At 43.0% G+C, this 20722-nt stretch overlaps 2 protein-coding genes and 1 long non-coding RNA gene across 3 annotated transcripts in view; 2 read left to right on the top strand and 1 right to left on the bottom strand.

Annotated features, from left to right (window-relative positions):
• The first annotated feature begins 446 nt into the window (after positions 1 to 446).
• Positions 447 to 5034, top strand: SIGLEC15 (sialic acid binding Ig like lectin 15). Its single transcript, XM_054986638.1, has 4 exons — positions 447 to 522; positions 1491 to 1874; positions 3834 to 4193; positions 4979 to 5034. The coding sequence occupies exons 1-4, from the start codon at positions 471 to 473 to the stop codon at positions 5032 to 5034; spliced, it is 852 nt and encodes a 283-aa protein (XP_054842613.1). The 5' UTR covers positions 447 to 470.
• A 1651-nt stretch (positions 5035 to 6685) lies between these two features.
• Positions 6686 to 12659, top strand: LOC129334925 (uncharacterized). Its single transcript, XR_008597544.1, has 2 exons — positions 6686 to 6718; positions 11391 to 12659. It is a non-coding gene; the product is annotated as an uncharacterized LOC129334925 (long non-coding RNA).
• A 4908-nt stretch (positions 12660 to 17567) lies between these two features.
• The window catches only part of EPG5 (ectopic P-granules 5 autophagy tethering factor), an 86070-nt gene continuing 82915 nt past the window's right edge, over positions 17568 to 20722 (bottom strand). Inside the window, exon 44 of the mRNA XM_054986445.1 lies at positions 17568 to 20172. Coding sequence (XP_054842420.1) covers positions 19990 to 20172 — 183 coding nt within the window. The 3' untranslated portion in view covers positions 17568 to 19989. The remainder of the gene's footprint in view (positions 20173 to 20722) is intronic.

A 20722-nucleotide genomic window follows, 5' to 3' on the forward strand; every position in this document is an offset into this window, starting at 1 on the left:
CATATGAAGGTGGTTTTGGAGGTGACTTGACAGCACATAACACGTACACAAGCGGGGGACTGGAACTCTGTGACCAAAGCGTTTCAAAATGCCACAGCGATTGCCTTTGCTAACTACACCACATTGGTTTTCAAAAGACACACACTGTGATAACGTAGATGCTGTGCATTCAAACATCTTGGTACCGATCCACAAGAAGAAGTAGGTGCAAGCGCAGCTTAAAACGGAGTCGCTTCTGTCCTTGTGGCTGAGAAAATAAGAACCTGCTGGATTTTTCGCCCTTGGCAGCTTTCCCACTGATGGCGGCACAGTTAAACTGAAGGGCCCTTCCCTCGACCAGCCAAGCACACTCATTTCCTCCAGGGAAACAGATCCCCCATCTGCCTCCAGTCTGTAGATGGGAAGTGCTTCTTCAGCGAACGAAACCTGGATCTGCTCGTTGAGAAGCAAGCCCTGGAAACAGCACAGAGATGCAGGGCGCTGCCTTCTTTCAACTGTCTCTGCTCTGCATCTTGAAGACAGGTGAGTTCACACTGGGCGTCTCTCCCATTCGGATCCCTGCTTGTTCTTGGAATTTTCTCTGTGCCCGAGGAGCTGAAGAGAAGGATGTGTGACCTTTCTGGACTCCAAAGCCAAGAAAACATGCTGATAACACCTGCCTTTAGTGGAAGAATTGGCAGCTGGGTGATTTCCCTACCCCTTTGAATATGCAGGTCCTGGGTGGGCCATTTCACAGATTTGCTGTATGGAATCTATTTTTCCCAGAAGTTTGATCCCAAAGATTGATATTCCGTCTGATGTAGATTGTCAGTTATTTTTTCCATTATCAAATGGTTCCAGATTTTTGTAAACCAAAGTTCTGTAGTAGGTGGAGATTGGTCTTTCCATTTGGTTGCTATTGCACTCCTAGCTGCCACCAGGAGAGAGTTGATAAGGTCTCTTCTAACGTTCGGGATTGATGCCTGATCCCACAGTCCCAAGAAGATTACTTTTGGCGACATAGAGACACTGTACCCTGTTATTTCCTTAATAATATTTAGTATTTCTGACCAAAATCAAGATATCAAGGGACATTCCCACCAACAGTGAGCAAAATTACCTTCATTATTGCATTTCTTCCAACAAGAGCGCGATGCTGAAGAATAAATTAAGGAGATTTTTTTGGGTGTTAGGTACCACCTATGTATAATTTTATAGCTTTGCATTTTAGTTAGTATAGTTGAGGATTTATTTAATTTTGATGCCCATACTTTTTCCCAGTTGTCTAATGTCAGTTCTTCATTAAGATCTTTATGCCATTTAGTTTGATAATTAAAATTGTTAGGGATGTTAGAGGACAATAGCAGGCCATATATTTTTCTCTTCTCGTTTCAATTCTGTCAATTTATAGAAGGGTCTGCCGAGCCTCCTTTGACTCCTCTGTCTGCTCATGACCCACCACTGAGCTTCTCCGTTACGGAGGCATCTAACCCAAGTCTCTCCCCTTCTAGGAACAGCCTCCAAGGGCTGGTCCATGCATGTCCCGTCAGAGGTGACGGGGGAAATTGGCAAGTCAGTATCCTTGCACTGCACTTTCACACACCCCCATCAAACCTATGACAAGACCCTGACGGCTATTTGGCGGGTGAAGGAACCTTACAACGGGACCGTGGTTTTCAAGTGTGTGGCTCACAGCTCCAGCAACCTCTGCAAAACAACCGTCAGCTTAAAGAACAGGTACCGGCTCCTGGGGAACCCCAGGCAGAACAACATTTCCCTCCAAATAGACAATTTGTCCTGGAACGACAGCAACAGATATTTCTGCCGCGTGGAGTTCTCTGGAGATTTGCATGACAAGTTCGAGAGCCGGACGGGGATCAGGCTGCACCTGATAGGTGAGAGATTTCGCATGCAGAAAAGGAGGGGGAAAAGAGGCACAACCAGAAATCCGGGGCTTTTATCCCGAATTAAAGATGAGCTCAGATGCATTAGCTGGCTGCTAGGAGGGTCAGCAAGGCCATCATTTAAGGGCAGTCGTTCGCCGTGTTAGTCTGTAGTCGCAAAATAGTAAAGAGTCCAGAAGCACCTTTAAGACTAACCCAATTTACTGTAGCATAAACTTTCGAGAACCACAGCTCTTTTCGTCAGATGCAACTCCATGCGTCTGATGAAGAGAGCTGTGGTTCTCGAAAGCTTATGCTACAATAAAGTTGGTTAGTCTTAAAGGTTCTGCTGGACTCTTTACTATTTTAGGAAGAACTGAGTTTCTAAGGTGCTCTTGAGTTGGATGCCATAGAGGTGACAGGAGGAAGAGAAGAAGATGCTGCCAAGGGTAAATAGGGGACAAAAATGCATGAAGTCAGTTCATCCACGCATACTTTTTATAATGAAAAAGCCAAATGGCATCAAAATTCAGAGCAAGGGATTGAGAAAGAACCGGTATAAGAAAATCTATTTGGCTAATGGAAAATTTAGCATCACTGACAATTAACATGATGCTTAATAATCCCTCAAGTTTCCACAGCCCAAACGGTGGTTGCTGCTGAGTCTTCTCTCTCACAAGATCTCACAACAGGTACACACAGAAGCAGTCCACTATGGTTGTGTTAGTGTACTGACATAAACCTGTATACTTGGACAACAGTTTGCTTATTGTCGTTTCCCTTTCTGTAAAGTATTTCTACAAAAGTCTTTAGTCCCATTAAAAAAATGCATTGCCTGGCATTCCCTTTACATACTAGTTATTCCCACTTCCCCACCTACCTCTCCAATACACCTTCACATAACATTTATTTTGCTTTTTTAAAGAGCTGTGTTTGGTTCCATATTCAGTTTTGTTTCAGTAGAATGTGCCTCTGGTCTACACAGCATAGAAACAGGGAGAAGGGGCACAGTGGACAGGGTAACAGGAATAAACAGGTCACTTTGTACCATTTCTAGGCCCGAGGGGGGCCCACCAGCTTCTACTAGGTTTCCAACTTACGGGTGGGTGCTGGAGATCTCTCAGAATTGCCATTGATCTCTAGATTACAAAGATCAGTTCCTCCAGAGAAAACAGTTACAGGTAGGCAGGGCTTTTTTTCAGCAGGAACGCAGTGGAACAGAGTTCCAGCACCTCTTGAAAATGGTCACATGGCTGGTGGCCCCGCCCCCTGATCTCCAGACTGAGGGGAGTTTAGATTGCCCTCCGCGCTGCTCTAGCGGCACAGAGGGCAATCTAAACTCCCCTCTGTCTGGCGATCAGGGGGCGGGGCCACCGGCCATGTGACCATTTTCACCGAGGGCAATTTAAACTTTAAAAAACTTCCCCCACCTTGTTCCAGATGACCCAAAGTGACGTCACTGTGTGGTCCTGAGTTCCACCACCTCTTTTCCCAGAAAAAAAAGCCCTGCAGGTAGGTAACTATTTTGGTCTTCAGTAGAACAGCAGGATTTGGGTCGTTAGAGACCAACAAGATCTTTCTTGACAGCTTATACCCTGAAAAACGTGTTAGTCTCTAAGGTGCCACTGAACCCTAGAGAAAATGACTGGTTTGGAGGGTAGAGTCTATGCCATTGCACTCTGCTGAGGTCCCTCCCCAGGCTCCACTCTCAAAATCTCCAGGTATTTGCCAAGCAGGAGTTGGCAACTAACTCCTACTTAGGTGTGCCACCTGCTTAGAATAATAGAATCATGGAATCATAGGGCTGGAAGGGACCTCCAGGGTCATCTAGTCCAACCTCATGGACAATGCAGGAAATTCACTAATACCTCCCGCCCCCATACCCTCAGTGACCCCTGCTCTGTGCACAGAAGACAACGTATTTCCAAATTGCATTTTTCACACGCGCACACCATGCTTTATTTTTTGCAGCTGCTCCCAGGATAGTCAACATCTCTGTGCAGGCCGGTGAGGATCACTCCTTCCATGCAAAGTGCACTGCAGAAGGGGAGCCACTGCCCACCCTGACGTGGGCTGGTCCTCTATCAAGTAACATTACTTCTGTCTCGAGTATGAGCTACCAAGTCACCAAGGAGCTCCGCCACCTGACACACGATGGGAGATACACTTGCACGGCGATTAACAGCCTCGGCAGAGCGGATGGGGCCGTGTACTTTTACAAATACAAAGCTGGAAGCGGATCGTGGATCCTGGTCCTCTTGTTCGTCGCCTTGGGAATTAAATTACTGGCCCTGCTGGTGATATTAGGGATTGGTGCTTTCTGGAAAGGAGGTAGGTATGACTCATTCACATGGATTCTAAAAGATGGGAGTTCTGGATTCCAGCCACAAGTTGTCTGTCTCCAGTCTGCAAAATGGGAATATCAGTGCTCTCCTTACTGTAAAGAGGAACCTTACTGCACCAATCCAACAAAGGATAGCCAATCAGCATTAGAGATGGGCACAAACCGGGGGGGAAATGAACCATGTGGTTCGTGGTTTGTCAAATTTCATGAACCATGAACTTCCACGAACCTGCCCCTGGTTCACGAACCGGTTTGTTTGGTTCATGAAAACATCACATTGAGGTCAGAAAAGCGTAACGTCTGGGTCAGCAGAAGGTCACTTCCGGGCCAGCAGAAGGTCATTTCCAGGTCAGCAGAAAGTCTGCAGGAAGTCCACCCCCTGTTGCCTAGGAAACTGATTGATCGGCACCAGGCTGTCTGCAGTGATGAACCAAAAAACAAAACAAATGAACCAGCCTAAAGTTCGTGGCGGTTTGTCAGAAATGGGATCTGAGGAACCACCGGTTCGCAAACCACAAACTGGCCTGGTTCACCACAAATTTTGATTCGTATTTTGGTTCGTGCCCATCTCTAATTAGCATTCTTTACATGGCTACATGTAGAAATGGGAGAAATGTAGTTTCATTATTGTCACAAAGGACAGCTAATTAGGGCTGTTTCCACACGTCCTTATAGGGACAGACCACTCATGGAACGCTGACGGCTTTTCCCCAGGAACCCAGACATCTCCCTGTGCAAAACAGTTGCAGGCTGTTTGGTTTCCATTTTTCAGTGCCTTTTCTGAGACTGCAGGAAATACAATTCCAGAGCGAATCTGCTCAGGATTAGTGTCTGTACTATTTAGGCTGGCATGCAACCTTCCAAAGGGAATGGAGATCACTTTTTTCTATTTCCACAAGCAGTGGGGGTTGAGAGTGCCATCAAGTCATAGCTGACTTATGGCAACCCTTAGTGGGAATTTCATGGCAAGAGACTAACAGAGGTGGTTTTCTATTGCCTGTCTCTGCAACTATGGTCTTCGTTGGCGGTCTCCCATTCAATTACTAACCAAGGCTGACCCTGCTTAGCTTCTGAAGTGTGAGGAGATCAGGTTTGCCTGTCCTATCCAGGACAGGGCACAGTAAGGTTATACTGGCCAAAAAAAAAAAGTCTATATCTTGCCTTTCCACCTAATATAGACCCCAAGGTAAAACAGTCAACTACAATAAACCAAGATAAAAACAGATTCAGCATCTAAGAGGTAAAATCTATGTGATGTACATAGCTTTAGCAGTGAATCTGGTCTGGACTGGTATTTGCACTATTTAGGCTGTCGTGTAACCTTCCAAAGGGAATGGAGATCACTAATAATTGTCTTTTTCCTATTTCCCCAAATTGACTGTCTGGAGTGCTAATTGGCTGTCCTTTGTGACAATCACGAAACCACGTTTCTCCCATTTCCACATGTAGCCATGTAAAAAATGCTGATTGGTTATCCCTTGTTGGATTTGTAAGGCTTCTCTCCTCCTATGCAGGACTAACCCCCCCCCCCCCCATGGTTTTTGTATAAAAAGAAATACTGAAAAAAGATTAAGGATATATGGGGAGAGAGGGGGCTTCCAGAGGCACAAGAAGGAGGGCAACAATCGACACCAATATGGATACCAGGTATCTGCACAGTAAGGGCCATAAGGAAGTGAGAAACAAAGCGTCCGTGGACTGTACCACATCAGGTGGGCCTAAGTTAGTCAGAAGAGGAAGAAGAGGAAGAAAAGGAGGAGGATCCCTTCTGTCTGATATGCTAGCTTTCTAAACACATAGCCAGTTTGGTGTAGTGGTTAAAAGTGGCAGGATTCTAATATGGAGAGCCAGGTTTGATTCCCCACTTCTCCACTTGAAGTTGGTTGGATGACCTTGGGTCAGTCACAGCTCTCTCAGAGTTCTCTCAGCCCTACCCACTTCATAAGGTGATTGTCCAGAGGATAATAATGACATACTTTGTAAACTGCTCTGAGTGGGTGTTAAGTTTTCCTGAAGGGTGGTATATAAATCAAATATTATTATATTTAGTCTGGAGGAACATTCAATTGTGTGAGACCCTATCTGAAGTCACAAGTGGTACAACCAGGCAACAGAATTACCACCCCAATGAGAACTAAGCTTTAGTCTATTTGTGATTTGAGTTTTTGTTTACTTCATTTATACCCCACTTTTCTCTCCAGTGGGGACCCAAAGTGGCTTACGACATTCTCTCCTTCCTCCATTTAATTTTCACAACAACCTTGTGAGGTAGGGTTAGGCTGAGAGGACATGATTGGCTCAAGGTCACCTAGCAAGCTTCCATTGGAAGAGTAGAGATTCAGCTCTGGATCTTCCAGTTCCTAGCCCAACACCCAAACCACTATACCACACCTTAATGTATTCTCATTTGAACATTATACAACAGTCGAACGGAAAGAATTAATGACCAGTATTTTTTTTCTTCCCACCCTTCCCTTGCAGATAACTCCATGGGCCCCACCAGCTTGTCACGGTAAGAAACTCTTACTTCTGTCTGAAGTAGCTTTATCAAATCACCTTTCTAAACACTGGAGCTGAGAATCACCACAATAATAGTAAATAGTCCAGTAGCACGTTTAAGACTAACCAACTTTATTGTAGCATAAACTTTCGAAAACCACAGCTGTCTTCATCAGCATCTGACAAAGAGAGCTGTGGTTCTCAAAAGCTTATGCTACAATAAATTTGCATCTGATGAAGAGAGCTGTGGCTCTCGAAAGCTTATGCTACAATAAAGTTGGTTCATCTTAAAGGTGCTACTGGACTCTTTACTATTTTGCAGCTGCAGACTAAAACGGCTAATTCCTCAAGATCTACGACCATGATAGTAGTAAACCTACTGGCCCTTGTACAGACAAGAAAAGTTGCAAAACCAGGCCACCTATAAATAAGGCATACTTGGGGGATTCACCAGGTGCGCAAAAAATATGACTTGGTAAATAAACCATGAACAAAAAGAAAAAAAATGGCTTGAAGAGGACTGAGCAGTAAGTGAATGGACAAAGCCCATCGAAAAAGTAAAACTTCAGTCTATTCCCAGAAGGTGAACCATACAGACTTAGAACTTGAATCTGCCATAAATAGCAGGATATGGAAAAATAAGATTCATAGCCACATGTACTTGCTAGAATAGTCGGTCTGCATAGCTCTGCATGTTACATTTCTTCTCTGATGACAGGAGTGGGATGAGGGCCAAAATGCCAGGAAAATTTCTGTCCCCCTTCCTGTTTTATGCTGTATTTGTAGAAAAAAGGGGTAGTGTGATAAGAGAGAAGTTATTTTTAAAAAGAGCATCTGTGCGTCCCTTGAACTCGGTATATTTTGTCTGTCTGTCTGTCTGTCTGTCTGTCTGTCTGTCTGTCTGTTTACAGTCTGCCTTTCTCACTGAGATCCGAGGCGGATTACAACAGTGCAAGTAAAAATACTATATAATCAACAGCCAGGGCAATAATGAACAACAGTTAGGACATTCAGGAAAATGGATACAATAGAGAATGTTTGAAGAAAAAAATTTAAACAAGCATAGAGCCAAGCACAGAGGTGAAGTCTCTCTGAAACAAAGCATAACTAATTTCCACGGCAAGTTTAGTAGTGTGGAAATTCGCTACAAGGCTCATATCTACATCAGCTGACAGTACCCAATGGCATGGCATTTAGTCCCCGTGCGCTTAGCGAGTTAAACTTATATTCAGATTCTTCCTGAAGAAGTTTTATTTTGATTCACTCAGACCTTTGTCAGGTTTGACAAAGGGAACGTTGACACTTGAAAGCTTATACCCTCGTAATCTTGTCCATGTTTGAGCAGCTACTGGATTCAAATCTCGCTCACTAAGAGCTTGATGTTTATTAGAATGAGCTTATGATTTTCCCTTCTCTGGAGAAAAGCCTGTTTGACTAGGGCTGATTCCGCACACATTGGATAATGCACTTTCAATGCACTTTATCAATCGTTTGAGGTGGATTTTTTGTCCTGCACACGCAAAAATCCGTTCCAAATGATCTATAAAGAGGATTGGAAGTGCATTATCCAATGTGTGCGGAATCGACCTAGTAGTGGTTCTCCTCAGGAAATGAGACGTGCTAGGTACTGAACCTGGGGCCTTCTGCATGCAAAATACGAGCTTCGCCATCACTGAACTGCAGTCCTTTTTTAAGGATCAATGTTGGGGGTGGAGGGCTGGATCTGTTTCACTTCTCAGGGACAGGAGTTACCCTCCCATCAAACCACCACAGATTTCTGTACCATTTGCCTTTGCATTTTTGTCCATTTTTCGAGTGCAGGAAACAAAGGAATCAATTGACCCCATTTTTTTGGCAGCTTCCCGACTAATATAGCCCCTTCCAGCCGCAGTTCTTAAAGCTCTTCCTTGTAACACGTAAGTAATTATCCCTGGCCTCTTTTAATAAAGGTCAGGATGGGGCTCTGGGGCAGAGCGCTGAAAAGAACACACTATTTCCGCTTCTCCTAAGAGTGACACAAAAGGCTTTCTCAAAACTGCAGGAGCAGCAACTCGCACGGAATGGCAGAATTCGGCTGCGACCTAGAATGGCTGAGTCAACATTTTGTTCTAAGGTCAACAATATAAATAGAAAGGGTTATATCAGGCAAATACCTTTGCGGCCTCAGAAGTTCAGATTGGCAAGGAGTCAGCCCTTTGTAGCTCTAATACAAAGGCAAATAACGTGCAGCTTTGCAGAGCAGCACAGTGTTTAGAGAGCTGGACTAAGAGCTGAGTTCAAATCCTGACCCCCTTGGCCCTGTCAGCATCACTCAGCCTAACCTACCTCACAGTATGGTTGTGAAGACAAAATGGGGGGTGGGAGGCACGTATGCTGCTCTTACCATCCTAGAGGAAGGGCAAAATAAAAACCTATCGATCGATTTAGAAAGAGGAAAATAAGAGGAAGTTGGAAAGAAGCTGCCACAGGCGCTACCACTTTCCAAAGGAGTTGTTCCATCTGAGGTGCTGAGAAGACCTCTCACCTATATAACAACAATAACAGTAACAACAACAACAATCATCATCATCTCCACCAAGGGCGCCATAATAATAACTGCGCTTATATACGACTCTTCTAGATAGATTAGTGCCTCGTCCAGAGAGGTAAACAAGTTAGTGTTATTATTATCCCCACAATACAGCTAGGGAGTTGGGGCTGAGAGGAGCGGCTTACCAAAGGCCACATACTGAGTTCATGGCAGTAGTGGGATTTGAACTAGTAGAGTGCTGATTTGCAGCCAAACCACTTAACTACTGTGTTACAGCAGCTCTAAAGCTGTCTTATACTGACAAGAGTCTTAGACGGTCTTTCGCATCATCTATGACTTGATTTTTTTTTAAATCGGAGATGCCAGAGATTGAATTTGGGATCTTCTGTGTGGCAAGTAGATGCTCTGTCTGTGAGCCACAGCTTCTCCCCAGATTCTTGGGTGGTCTTGGGCTAGTTACCCACACTCAGCCTAACCTACCTCACGGGGTTGTTGTGAGGATAAAGGGAGGAAAGGGAGAATGATATATGACATTCTGAATTTCTTACAAGGGAAGGATACAAATAATCTACATACATTATTAGACACATTCATGGAACATGGGCCTCTCCTATGGAGCGAACAACACCATTTGTCTATGCTAAAACACACTGATAAGGAGTACAGGTGGTGGTGGAAAGTGCCCTCAAGTCAGAGTGGACTTATGGCAACCCCTTGTGGGGTTTTCATGGCAAGAAACTATCAGAGATGGTTTGCCATTGCCTGCTTCTGCAAACCTGATCTTCATTGGAGGTCTTGCATCCAATTACCAACTAAGGCTGACCCTGCTCTGAGTCCTGACGAGATCAGGCTCACCTGGGCTATCCAGGTCAGGGCAAGGAGGACAGGTAGAGATTTTTATAACAATGTGTTTTGAAGATAAACTTAGGGCATTATTTTTATTTTATTTTTTAAAAATTATATATATAGTCTTTCTGCCCTCACAAGGGCCACCAAAACAGCTAACAGATTAGAACTTAAAATCACATTTTAAAACCATCCCCCAAATCCCATCATTAAAAATCCATACAAAACATAAAAAGAATTTAAAACATTGGGAAGGAAGGCAGGATTACTGAGGGAACGCCAAAGGAAACAAAAAAGTCTTCACCCTGCAGTAGAAGACAACGATAGATGGAGGTAGACAAAACTCCCTAGGGCAGGAGTTCCAAAGTTTTGGCCCCTTAAGAGGGTCTTGTCTGGGGTTGCCACCCATCTATCCTCAGCCAGTGGGGCACCCAAAGCAAGGCCTCTGAAGATGGGGTTCATATGGGAGAAGGCAGTCCTTAAGGTATGTTGGTCCCAACCAGGGCTTTTTTTCAGCAGGAACGCGGTGGAACGGAGTTCCGGCACCTCTTGAAAATACTCGGCAGTAGTGTGTAAAAATAATATTGTTTCAAAGATCCTGTGTGTTTCTTCCTCATTTCCCTCTTGAGTGTTCCACCATCTCTTTTCCCAGAAAAAAAACTCTGGTCCCAACCATATAGGCAGGGCTCATTTCAAGGGGGAACATGCTGGAACACAGTTCCGGCACTTCCCCAAAGAGGTCACATGTCAGGTGGCCCCACCCACCTCTTGGCCATTTTGGGCCCATTTTGTCCTGGATTGGGGCCGAAACGGCCCGGATCAGGCCTCTGACGGGTGGTGGATCACTCTTCTGCTCAGCAGCAGCCCAATCCTGACCATTTTGGGCCCCTCTTTGGCCATTTTCAGCCCCTTTTTGCCATTTCAGCCCTGAATGGCCAGGATTGGGTTCAAAACAGCCAGGAAAGGTGCTGTCAGGGGGTGTGGCATATGCAAATCAGTTGTGCTAATGACACATTTCTAGTGATGTCAAGGGGAGTGGCATATGCTAATTAGTTGTGCTAATGAGTTATGCTAATGCGTTCCTCCAGCTCTTTTTCTACGAAATGACCCCTGCATATAGGACTTCAAAGGTCATAAGTGTTTTGAAGTTCAGAGCTCTTTTCCATGGGAGAAAGAAGCACGAGTAATTGTGGCAGGATTGTATCCTTTAAATGTTTGCATGCTATACCATTTGTCCACTAATTGGCAGTAAGACCAATTGTCTTCCCCACAGACAGCATTAACGTCGTGTTTGATCTCTGATTGGCAGGCAACAAGCGCAAGAATCTCCCTACGAGAACCTCAGCCGCAGAATCAACTCCATAAGTCAATGTTTGCGGGAGTGACTCTACTGTAGCATGCATCATATTTAAGATCTCAGTTTTGTTCAGTTTTGTACAACTAAGTACAGCAGCATAACAGACTATGTCCTTCACAGATGTGTTAGCAAAAACCTACAAAAGTGGACAAAATCATATGGACAATCTTTAGAGGGTGCGGCGTGAAGAAAACTCTTATTCATTCTTGTGTGGCAGAAGACACTGTCCACAGTAAGCAGAGCGGATAAAAATCAATGTATTTTTTAAAAATAAAAAATCGGATTTTTTAAAATTTAAATCGGATTTTTTAATAAAATGGTTTTTGAGGAAGAATCTATCTAAAGATATTTTTCTATTTAAGATACATTATAGTCCAAAGGTTATCGTCATGAAATAAGGATTCGTTTTTAACTACGTAGCGTGAGGCTGTATATTCATGCAATGTTTAATTTTTTTGGTAAACAAATTCCATTAATCCAATCACAATGTCATGCTCTTCCAGAGGTTTCTGTAAAATTATTGGGGAATTTTTCTATCTAGAAGATATTATCACAGATGCTTGGTTTTACAGTTCTCAAAGCCGTGAATTTGTGTCTGCAGAGATCACGTCCCTTCTTCACCGCAAAAAGGTTATAAAATGAACATACACAGTTGAGAAAAAGACCTTAATCCCATTGTTCCTTTGCAAATCTTTGTACACAGAACCAATCCCTTCCCTCTTAAGTGCCAAGTTTCAAAAAATTCAATGAACAGAAGATAGTTGGGAGTAGAATAGATCTGCACAAGAAGCTAAGTGGGAGGAGTCTTTATGTAGAAAAGAATGAGTTTTTATGTAGAAAACCATGATTTAAATATAGTCTTACTGACTAGTAATTTAAAATGTGATTTAAATCGATTCGATTTAAATCAAATCCACCCTGATAGTAACCAATCTTAAGTGGAGCAAATTGTACGTTACCTTTCCCCGTACAGATTCTATCGTCAATATGATGTCTTGCTTCCAAAACATGGGTCTCCTGGGTACAACTACACTTCAGTCTTGAAATTTTACTCAGACCCACCACTGCCAAATCATTCTCATAAATACTTCTCTATTCCCTAAACTATTGTGTTCACTTCTCTTCTACAAGTATGTTGTTGAGATAAAACTATGTCTAGATTACTGAGTGATGCCTATTGAAATAATTTTTTAAAATGAAGTAATATTTTATACTGATGAACCATCTGGAAAATCCTGTGTATTTGTCCGTCAGCATGATTATCAATAAAAAAAAGTTTTTTAAAAAACACCTCAACATTTATTCTGAACAAATGTATAGATAGGACTTGGTGTTGTGAAAAAGGGCTGGTATCAGAAGCGGCATCTCTGTGTCCGGTTCTTCCTTGTAATATCTATCGGTGTCATCGCACAATGAGTTTCTCACGCTCACCCCATATCATTAGCTGCCTCATTTACTGAGTGGTGACACTATCTCACACAATGAATTGTCCTGAAATTATGGGGCAGAATGGAAGGAAACATATCAACCTACCTGTGATCGAAAATCTTCTACTAATGCCTTCACAGTTGTGAGATTGGTGGGGGCACAGAAGAGGGCTTTTCATGGCTTCACAAAGTTATGAGTGAGCTGTTCATGCAGGAAATCCCATGTGAAAGCATCTACTGTGGATGCTTGAAAATTAGTGGTACGGGAGAGTTGCCTCCCCCTCTACAATGGGTCTGTTAGTCAAGCCACTCTCACCACTGAGAATAACATTCGATTTATATACCACCCTTCAGAACAACTTAACACCCACTCAGAATGGTTTATAAAGTGTGTTATCACGGCAATCACCCTGTGAGTGGGGCTGAGAGAGCTCTGAGAGAGCTGTGACTGACCCAAGGTCACCCAGCTGGCTTCAAGTGGAGGAGTGGGGAATCAAACCCGGCTCTCCAGATTAGAGACCTGCTGCTCTTGACCACTACACCAAACTGGCTCCTTTTATTTCATTCAACGTAAAGCTATTTTTCTGTAACATTAGCTGGTTGGATCTAATCTTTCCAACTGGAGCAGCATAGAACAAATCTTCGCCCTCTTTAATGTGGCAACCCATAGGTCTTCTTTAGGTTTAATATAAGTTTCTTCAACCTTTCCTTCTAGAACTTGTCTTCCAGACTCCAAACCATTTTTAGCACCCTCCTCTCAACCCATTCCAATTTGTCTCCCAGTCTTCTTAAAACACAGGGGCCAGAACCTGAGAGCATTTTAGATAATGTCTGACTAGGGTGGAATAGAGTGGAACCATTTCTTCTCACTTTTCTTCTGTTGTACCCAAATTGTGGAATGCGTCTGAAGTAGTTCACCTGCGGCCCCACCTTTATCTATCAGGCTCACGTCAAAATGCTTTTATTTCACAAAGCATTTGCAGGGTGGTAATGCCTTTGATTTTTCCATTGCTGATATTATTATTATTTTTATGCCCCACTGACTCGTGTGCTGTATGCTCTCATTTTAGTTTTTGCAAAAAACGTGACATGCTTGTATCCTTTTAGCCTGGGTAAAAGTGAAGGTATATATTCTAAATAAATGAAACACATACACAGCAGCCAATTTATGCAGCAGTTTTGCATTTTCCAGCTTCTGCCTAAGCTTCCAGTAAGTGTCCGATATTTGGGTCATATGAATTCACATGTAAACACTGACAATTTTGCCAGTGCCTTCAAGTAGGGTAAAGGTAGTCCCCTGTGCAAGCACCAAGTAATTACTGACCCATGGGGGGACGTTGCATCACAACGTTTTCTTGGCAGACTTTTTGTTACGGGGTGATTTGCCATGGCCTTCCCCAGTCATCTACACTTTACCCCCAGGAAACTGAGTACTCATTTTACCGGCCTCGGAAGGATGGAAGGCTGAGTCAACCTTGAGCCGGCTACCTGAACCCAGTTTCCGCTGGGATCGAACTCAGGTCGTGACTGAGAAGAGCTTGGGCTGCAATACTGCAGCTTACCACTCTCTGCCACGGGGGCCTTCAAGTAGATGCTATGAATTTGGCTGTCTTGATTATTATGAATGAGCCAAGTTTGTCCAAGCGATCATCTGACGGGTGCTTGCGATTAAATAGTAAAATATTATTTGATAGCTTTAAAATCTTCTTCCAGTCTGCAGAAAGTGACATATCCCAGCTTGTGGAGAGGTGCAGAGTAACAGGTGGAAGTCGGACTGTTATACCAATATAGATTAAAATCACATGACAATAATCAATACTGAACAACACTAGGCCAAGCTCTTGTATTCACTAGATGAACTTTTAAACTTTGCATGAACTGTGTATTTTTTTCTATGTGTTAGGTAATTCTAACAGGTATGCTTTCATCCTTTGACAGTTAATTAAAATAGTGGACTCTATCGAGATTAATGTTCCTCTATCAGAGATTCAACCAATGGTGATCGTTCAACTTAACTTTTCCTGACACTTCTCAGAGATTTATAGTTTTCTTTTGCAGATCTGAGTATAACGCAATTTTTTACTAATTGGAAGGCTGTACTATAAAAATTATGAATATTCAGTGAAGCGTCAAACCAATCATTATTTGTTTGTGCTATGATGTGAATAGACCTTAAATATTTGCATATGATGAGGTATAAAGTTGCAAACACAGATAGAATGGGAGGGTCCTGATGGAAGAAATCTCTTGAGAGAATTTAGGTGAGAACTTATTTTACCTATGTATTTCATAGAAACTTTGAGCATATTAAACTTAGGATTTATTAAGAAATGTTAGCAAACTTATTTCTCATTGCCTTTCTGTGTTGTTTTTATAGGATTTATATTAATAGCCATTTATATTTTGATTACTTGCTTCATTAAAAAACTAGGGTGTATTTTCAATAAAGTGAAATAAACTCTAGATAGGTGTCTGTGTGTTTGATAAAGAGTTGCGAAGCAATATTGAACCCTATATAAATAAATGTACTGATAAACAGCTGGTTCAAAGAACTTATCTGTTTGACAGGTCTGAAAACTAATTGCTGTAAGCTTTCCCGGAGAGAGATACATCTTTCTCTTGGCTAGTCGAAGCTTAGTTTCAGACACGGGCAAAAGCTCGTTACAAGACGGTCATGGAAATATGGATTAAATCACATTATACTTAGTGATACTAATGTATTCTAGTGAACTCTGTATGAACTTCACTGCATTTTTTTCTAGCATGTTGTATAACTACACAGGTGCTCCTTCATCTTTGACAGCCAAGTAAAAATAGTGAACGGTATCAGATAAATGTTCTGTAAGTGCTAGAACTGACCGATGATAATCTGCTCATGTAACTTTTCCTATCATTTTTCCTGATTTATATCTCTTATCTCGCAGCTGGACACAGCGTCACTTTTTGGCTAGGTAGACTGTCACATGTTTGAGAATATGAATAAATCTCAAACCAATCACAGTTTATCTATGCTATCACATGAAAAAGATCTTAGATTTCTACTTAAGATATCATATAAAAGCCCTAACCCAGATAGCAGATCAGGGTTTAGCTGTCAGAAATCTCATGAAGATCTAGGCGAGAACGTTCATTCATTGAAACTTCAGTGCATTTCCTAGCACATCTGACTGATTTAAACTTAGGCTTAATTGAGAAATGTTAGGAGCCTAGAGTTTATTTTAATAAAAGAAATCATTAAACTCTTAAGTAGAGTCTTTGTGTCTGGGGCGGGTGGTGGGGGGGAGCACTGCAAGAAGAACCCTATAAATTATTTTGTACTGACAAATAGTTTCTCTAAAAGAAGCAAAAGCTGTTTGCAAGTCTCACTTCAAGGTCTGAATACTGCTCAGAATAAAAGATAAAATCTTTATACTGAACAGTTGGAAGCCTTAACGAGACATGGATACGCATTCCGTTACAGGACTGGACTGTGCATGAGAAGCGATAGAAAGAGGGAAATATATAAGCGGGGTTCTGAAAACTGAGATTCAACCAGTGGGTTGAACTGCGTGAACGGAAGTTTAAATGCACTTAGCACAGTTCCACTTACACAAGCAGCGGTGCTAGATATACTGCAGTACCAGTCAATCCCAAAATAAATTACTCGCACGAGCCCTTGCACAAGTAGAAATGCAGTAAGTTTAACTTAATGCAAGCGGCCAGTCTGTTTTTTTTAAATACCCTTCTACTTCCCCCCGGGGTCTAGTGCACATGAAAATGTTCTGCTAGATCCAACTCTACACTTCTCTGAGAATCTAATGCAGGATTAGAAGCTCTCCAGACAATGGTTAAGAGACTGTTTGCATTCAATAACCTCTTCCCGAACATACACCAGCAAATATTATAATGCCTCCATAAGCGCACTTTGATTCTATACCCCAATGAACCATCTCCAGGTTTCTTAAAGCTCGGAGAGGTGGTTGCAATGCACTGGATTTTCCTTGGGGAGGGAGCTGGTGGGAAAGCCACGGGAGAACAAATGACGTGGCCCTAACTCCCACCAAAGCAAACAAAAGCGCATTAGAGAAGCCTTAAACTTAAGCTCAGGTGTGGGGCTGCCCTATAAAGCTCAGCTGCAGCAAGGGAGCAAAAGTCTCCTAGAAGCCTCAGGAAATCCATGGGAGGTGGTAGGAGATCAGGGAGATGGACCGCTGCCAGGCAAAGAAGGCTGTGCCAAGCTGCAGAGAACCGCCAACCTTCATAGGAACTTCTCATGACATTTGGATCTAATTGGGGGTCAAGATTAGAGGTGGGCACGAACCGGAATACGAACCAAAAAAACCCACGAACCAGCTTGGAGAGGTGGGGAAAGGGCCATTTAACTCAGGGGTGGGGCTTGGCTGGCTGGCCAGCCAAGCCCCACTGTTTAACAGATCTCCCCAACAAGCAGCTGATCAGCGGGTTTAAATACCCCTTTCTCTGCCACTGCCAAGCGGCCGGAAAGGGGCATTTAAACCCTATGACCCACGAACCAGTCTGTGAACTTGCCCCTGGTTCGTGGAAATGCCACAAACCAGTTTTTGTTTTGTTTTTTAAAGATTTTCATCTGCTGGTGTTTGCAGTTGTTTCAGCGACCCCCAAATCATCCCATGGATCCACGCTTCGTAAAATTCTGAATCTTTGGCCTCTGCAGAAAAAATTTCCCGATTTTACAAAAACAGAGTGGTATGCAATTCTTATAGTTTATTTTGCATGATCCATGCAGATAACAAACCATTAAAAACACACATTCTGTAAAACCACATCCAAGTCAATAGCTTCCGTATGAAAACTTATCAGGCCAAACACACACCTAACGTTTCTGCATTTTCACAGGGCTTCCCCCCACCACCGCAACAATACTGAGCAAAATACAAGAAGTGTTTCAGAAGTTTTCTGTTCTTCCTCTTCCTGAAGCAAAGTAGGAAAATGTAAATTTTTATCCCCATTATGGTTTTTCCTAGAGCACCAACCAAAGGGGCCAACCCTATACATCAGGAAATGCAATTAACAAGACAGACTCCGTAGCTCCCACTTGCAAAGATCTTGAGTTGCAGGCTGTAGATTTGCTCTGCTAACAGTAACAATGTTCTCAATTTACTGATGGACTTAGAAAAGTTGTGTGTGTTTTTTTTAATTAGGACAGAATACATTCCAAAGAAACGAGCAGGCAGAACAAATTATAAAAGGAGACCTGGGTTGTATGGCCAGCAAAGCAATGCTAAATCAGCCCCTCCTTCGTTTTTGGAGGGTTTAGGTGGTTATGTCTTCCCATCCCCTCAAAATTGTAGCAGTTGTGCTTGATGGATGACATCTAGGGCTGTGTGTATTTGAATATGCTGGGTACCTGTCTTATAAAAGGAACCCAAAGGCAGCAATTGGAAACTGATTAATCACGAAATCTGTCTTAGAAGCCCAAGGAAGACACGGTGGCAAGCAAAAAGATTACAAAGCATTTCATCAATCCTTTTTATCATGACAATCCAACTGAAATGGACGGACCATTCTAGGGAGTCACCTGAAGTCTGTGTGGTAGAAGGACAGGAAACGCTAGTCTCTTCTTGCAAAAGACTCTCAATCTTGTCCCTAATGGCATTTACCTAAAAATAAAAATAAATAGACCCCTGTGGTGCAGAGTGGTAAATTGCAGTATTGCAGTCCTAGCTCTGCTCACCTGAGTTCAATCCTGGTGGAAGCCGGGTTCAGGTAGCTGGCTCAAGGTTGACTCAGCCTTCCATCCTTCCAAGGTCGGTAAAATGAGTACCCAGTCTCCTGGGGGTGAAGCGTAGATGACTGGGGAAGGGAATGGCAAACCACCCCATCAAAAGTCTGCCAAGAAAACGTCGTGATGATGCAACATCCCCCCATGGGTCAGTAATGACTCGGCGCTTGCACAGGGGACTACCTTTACCTTACCTAAATCCCACTGATTTCTATGAAATTTCCTGGAGGATCTCAACAGAGACTACTTTGTTTGGAACAAAAGGGCAACTGAATACAAACTCATTTGGGGCTATTGGTGGAGAGAATCCAAAATTATTTGGATGATGTTATTTTTAAAAAAGAGTAGCAAGCTTCCAAGTGGCACAGAGCTCCATTTTCAAGCCAGAGGAATCCTGCAGTCCTCAAAAACCTGCCATCATATGCAGCCTAATCATGAAAGGCATATCACAGTGTTCCTCAAGGACCCTCTAATAATCAATAAAGTGCTGTCCTCACCAGGTAGCTGAAATCTGGAAAAAGTTATTCTTGCTCAGAAAGCAGTAAGAAAATGAGTGACTTATTCCAAGCACATGACAAGGACAATTGGACTTGTAATACAGAAAAACTCTTTCTACATTCTCATACAGACATGTGCACACACACACACACACACACACACACACAAACTGAATAATTAAACAAGCTTCTTTTTGCAGGGAAGGCCAAAAAAGATGTCGAAGGTTTAATTCTCTTGAAGAAGCCAATAGGACCCATTTACAGCATGAAGTAGTCGCAAACATCCAGCTCTAGCAGACAGGACTAAGGAAAAAACAGCCGTGGTCCAAAATCCTGACTGGACATGGCTCTTGAGTCTGTATTGGCCCACAAATTTCACAGCCAGGGGTGGGGAGGTACAGAAGCAATGAGTTTGAAAAAGTGCTGGAAACACACAGGTACAAAGATAAACGGCATGATCTCCAAACAGTGCACACCAACCTTCAAAGAACTTTGCAGATTCAGATAACTCAACCCGGCAGAAGTTCTCCTGCATTAGCCCCGTTGGAAGAAAAAACCTTCATAGCAACGGGGCCGGCACAGAACACGTTCCTGCTGGATTGGGCCATTAAGGCTATTCACAAGCAGCTACAGAAATGGTTTGCTTCCACAGAAACTCCAGTGGTTCCCAACGGGTTCCAAAGAAGAGCTACGAAACTCCAAGAGAGTGAAAAATAAGCCTGTCTTCAACGTCAGCCCTTCCTCTTCCACCCCACTCCTCCTTTGAGGAAGAAGAATCGTGGGAGTAACAGAAAACCCTGTGAGCCACAGTTCATATGTGCAACATCAACATCAAGTGTAAACAGATTAGCCAATGCGGCCGCGGGCTGTCCCATGCTCGCTTATTGCTATCGTATCGCGTCCAAGAAATGCACTTCTGGGTACAATGTGTTGAGGAGGATAGCCAGCAGGTTGGCCCCATCGTAAAGGCAACGCTGAGGGTCCTTGATAAACTGGGATGCTTGGGAGATTTGCTCCTGATATGCCGCATAGTGTTTGTTCGAAGAGAGAGAGTCCACAGCATGCAGAGCCTGCCGAGAGAGCAGGCAAAAACGATCAACTCTTTCATTAACAAGTCACATCAACTTGGAAATTTATTTTCATATACGACTACTGTATGCACAAAAATGGAAAACTCCAACATGGCCTACAATGGAGGGATGGTGGATAAAGGTTTTGGAATCTGCATCAATGGCAAAACTTATTTCACTGATTAGAAAGAGGACATTATTTACATTTTTGGTTGAATGGAAACTGTTTATAGACGGTTGATAGCCTTTTTATATGAAATAGATAACAATGATTTGATGATATGTGGATTTATGGATTAAGAAATAAGAACAATAGAAAAAAGGGCTCTTATTCTTAACACAGACTAAGTGAGATTTTAGAATGTGGGGGGGGGGGTGAACCAATCAGGCCGCATATGCAAATGACCTCTGTCTGTGGGAGGGAATCAATGTGAAATATTGTGAATTCCAATCAGCCCGCATATGCAAATAACCTTGAAAGGCTGGTCCAATCAGGGGAGAGTGGCCGAGCTGGCAGTGGGCGGGGGCGCAAGCACGCAGCAGCTGTATC

Source organism: Eublepharis macularius, chromosome 8 (genome assembly GCF_028583425.1).
Source record: "Eublepharis macularius isolate TG4126 chromosome 8, MPM_Emac_v1.0, whole genome shotgun sequence".
Classification (NCBI taxonomy): Eukaryota; Metazoa; Chordata; class Lepidosauria; order Squamata; family Eublepharidae; genus Eublepharis; species Eublepharis macularius.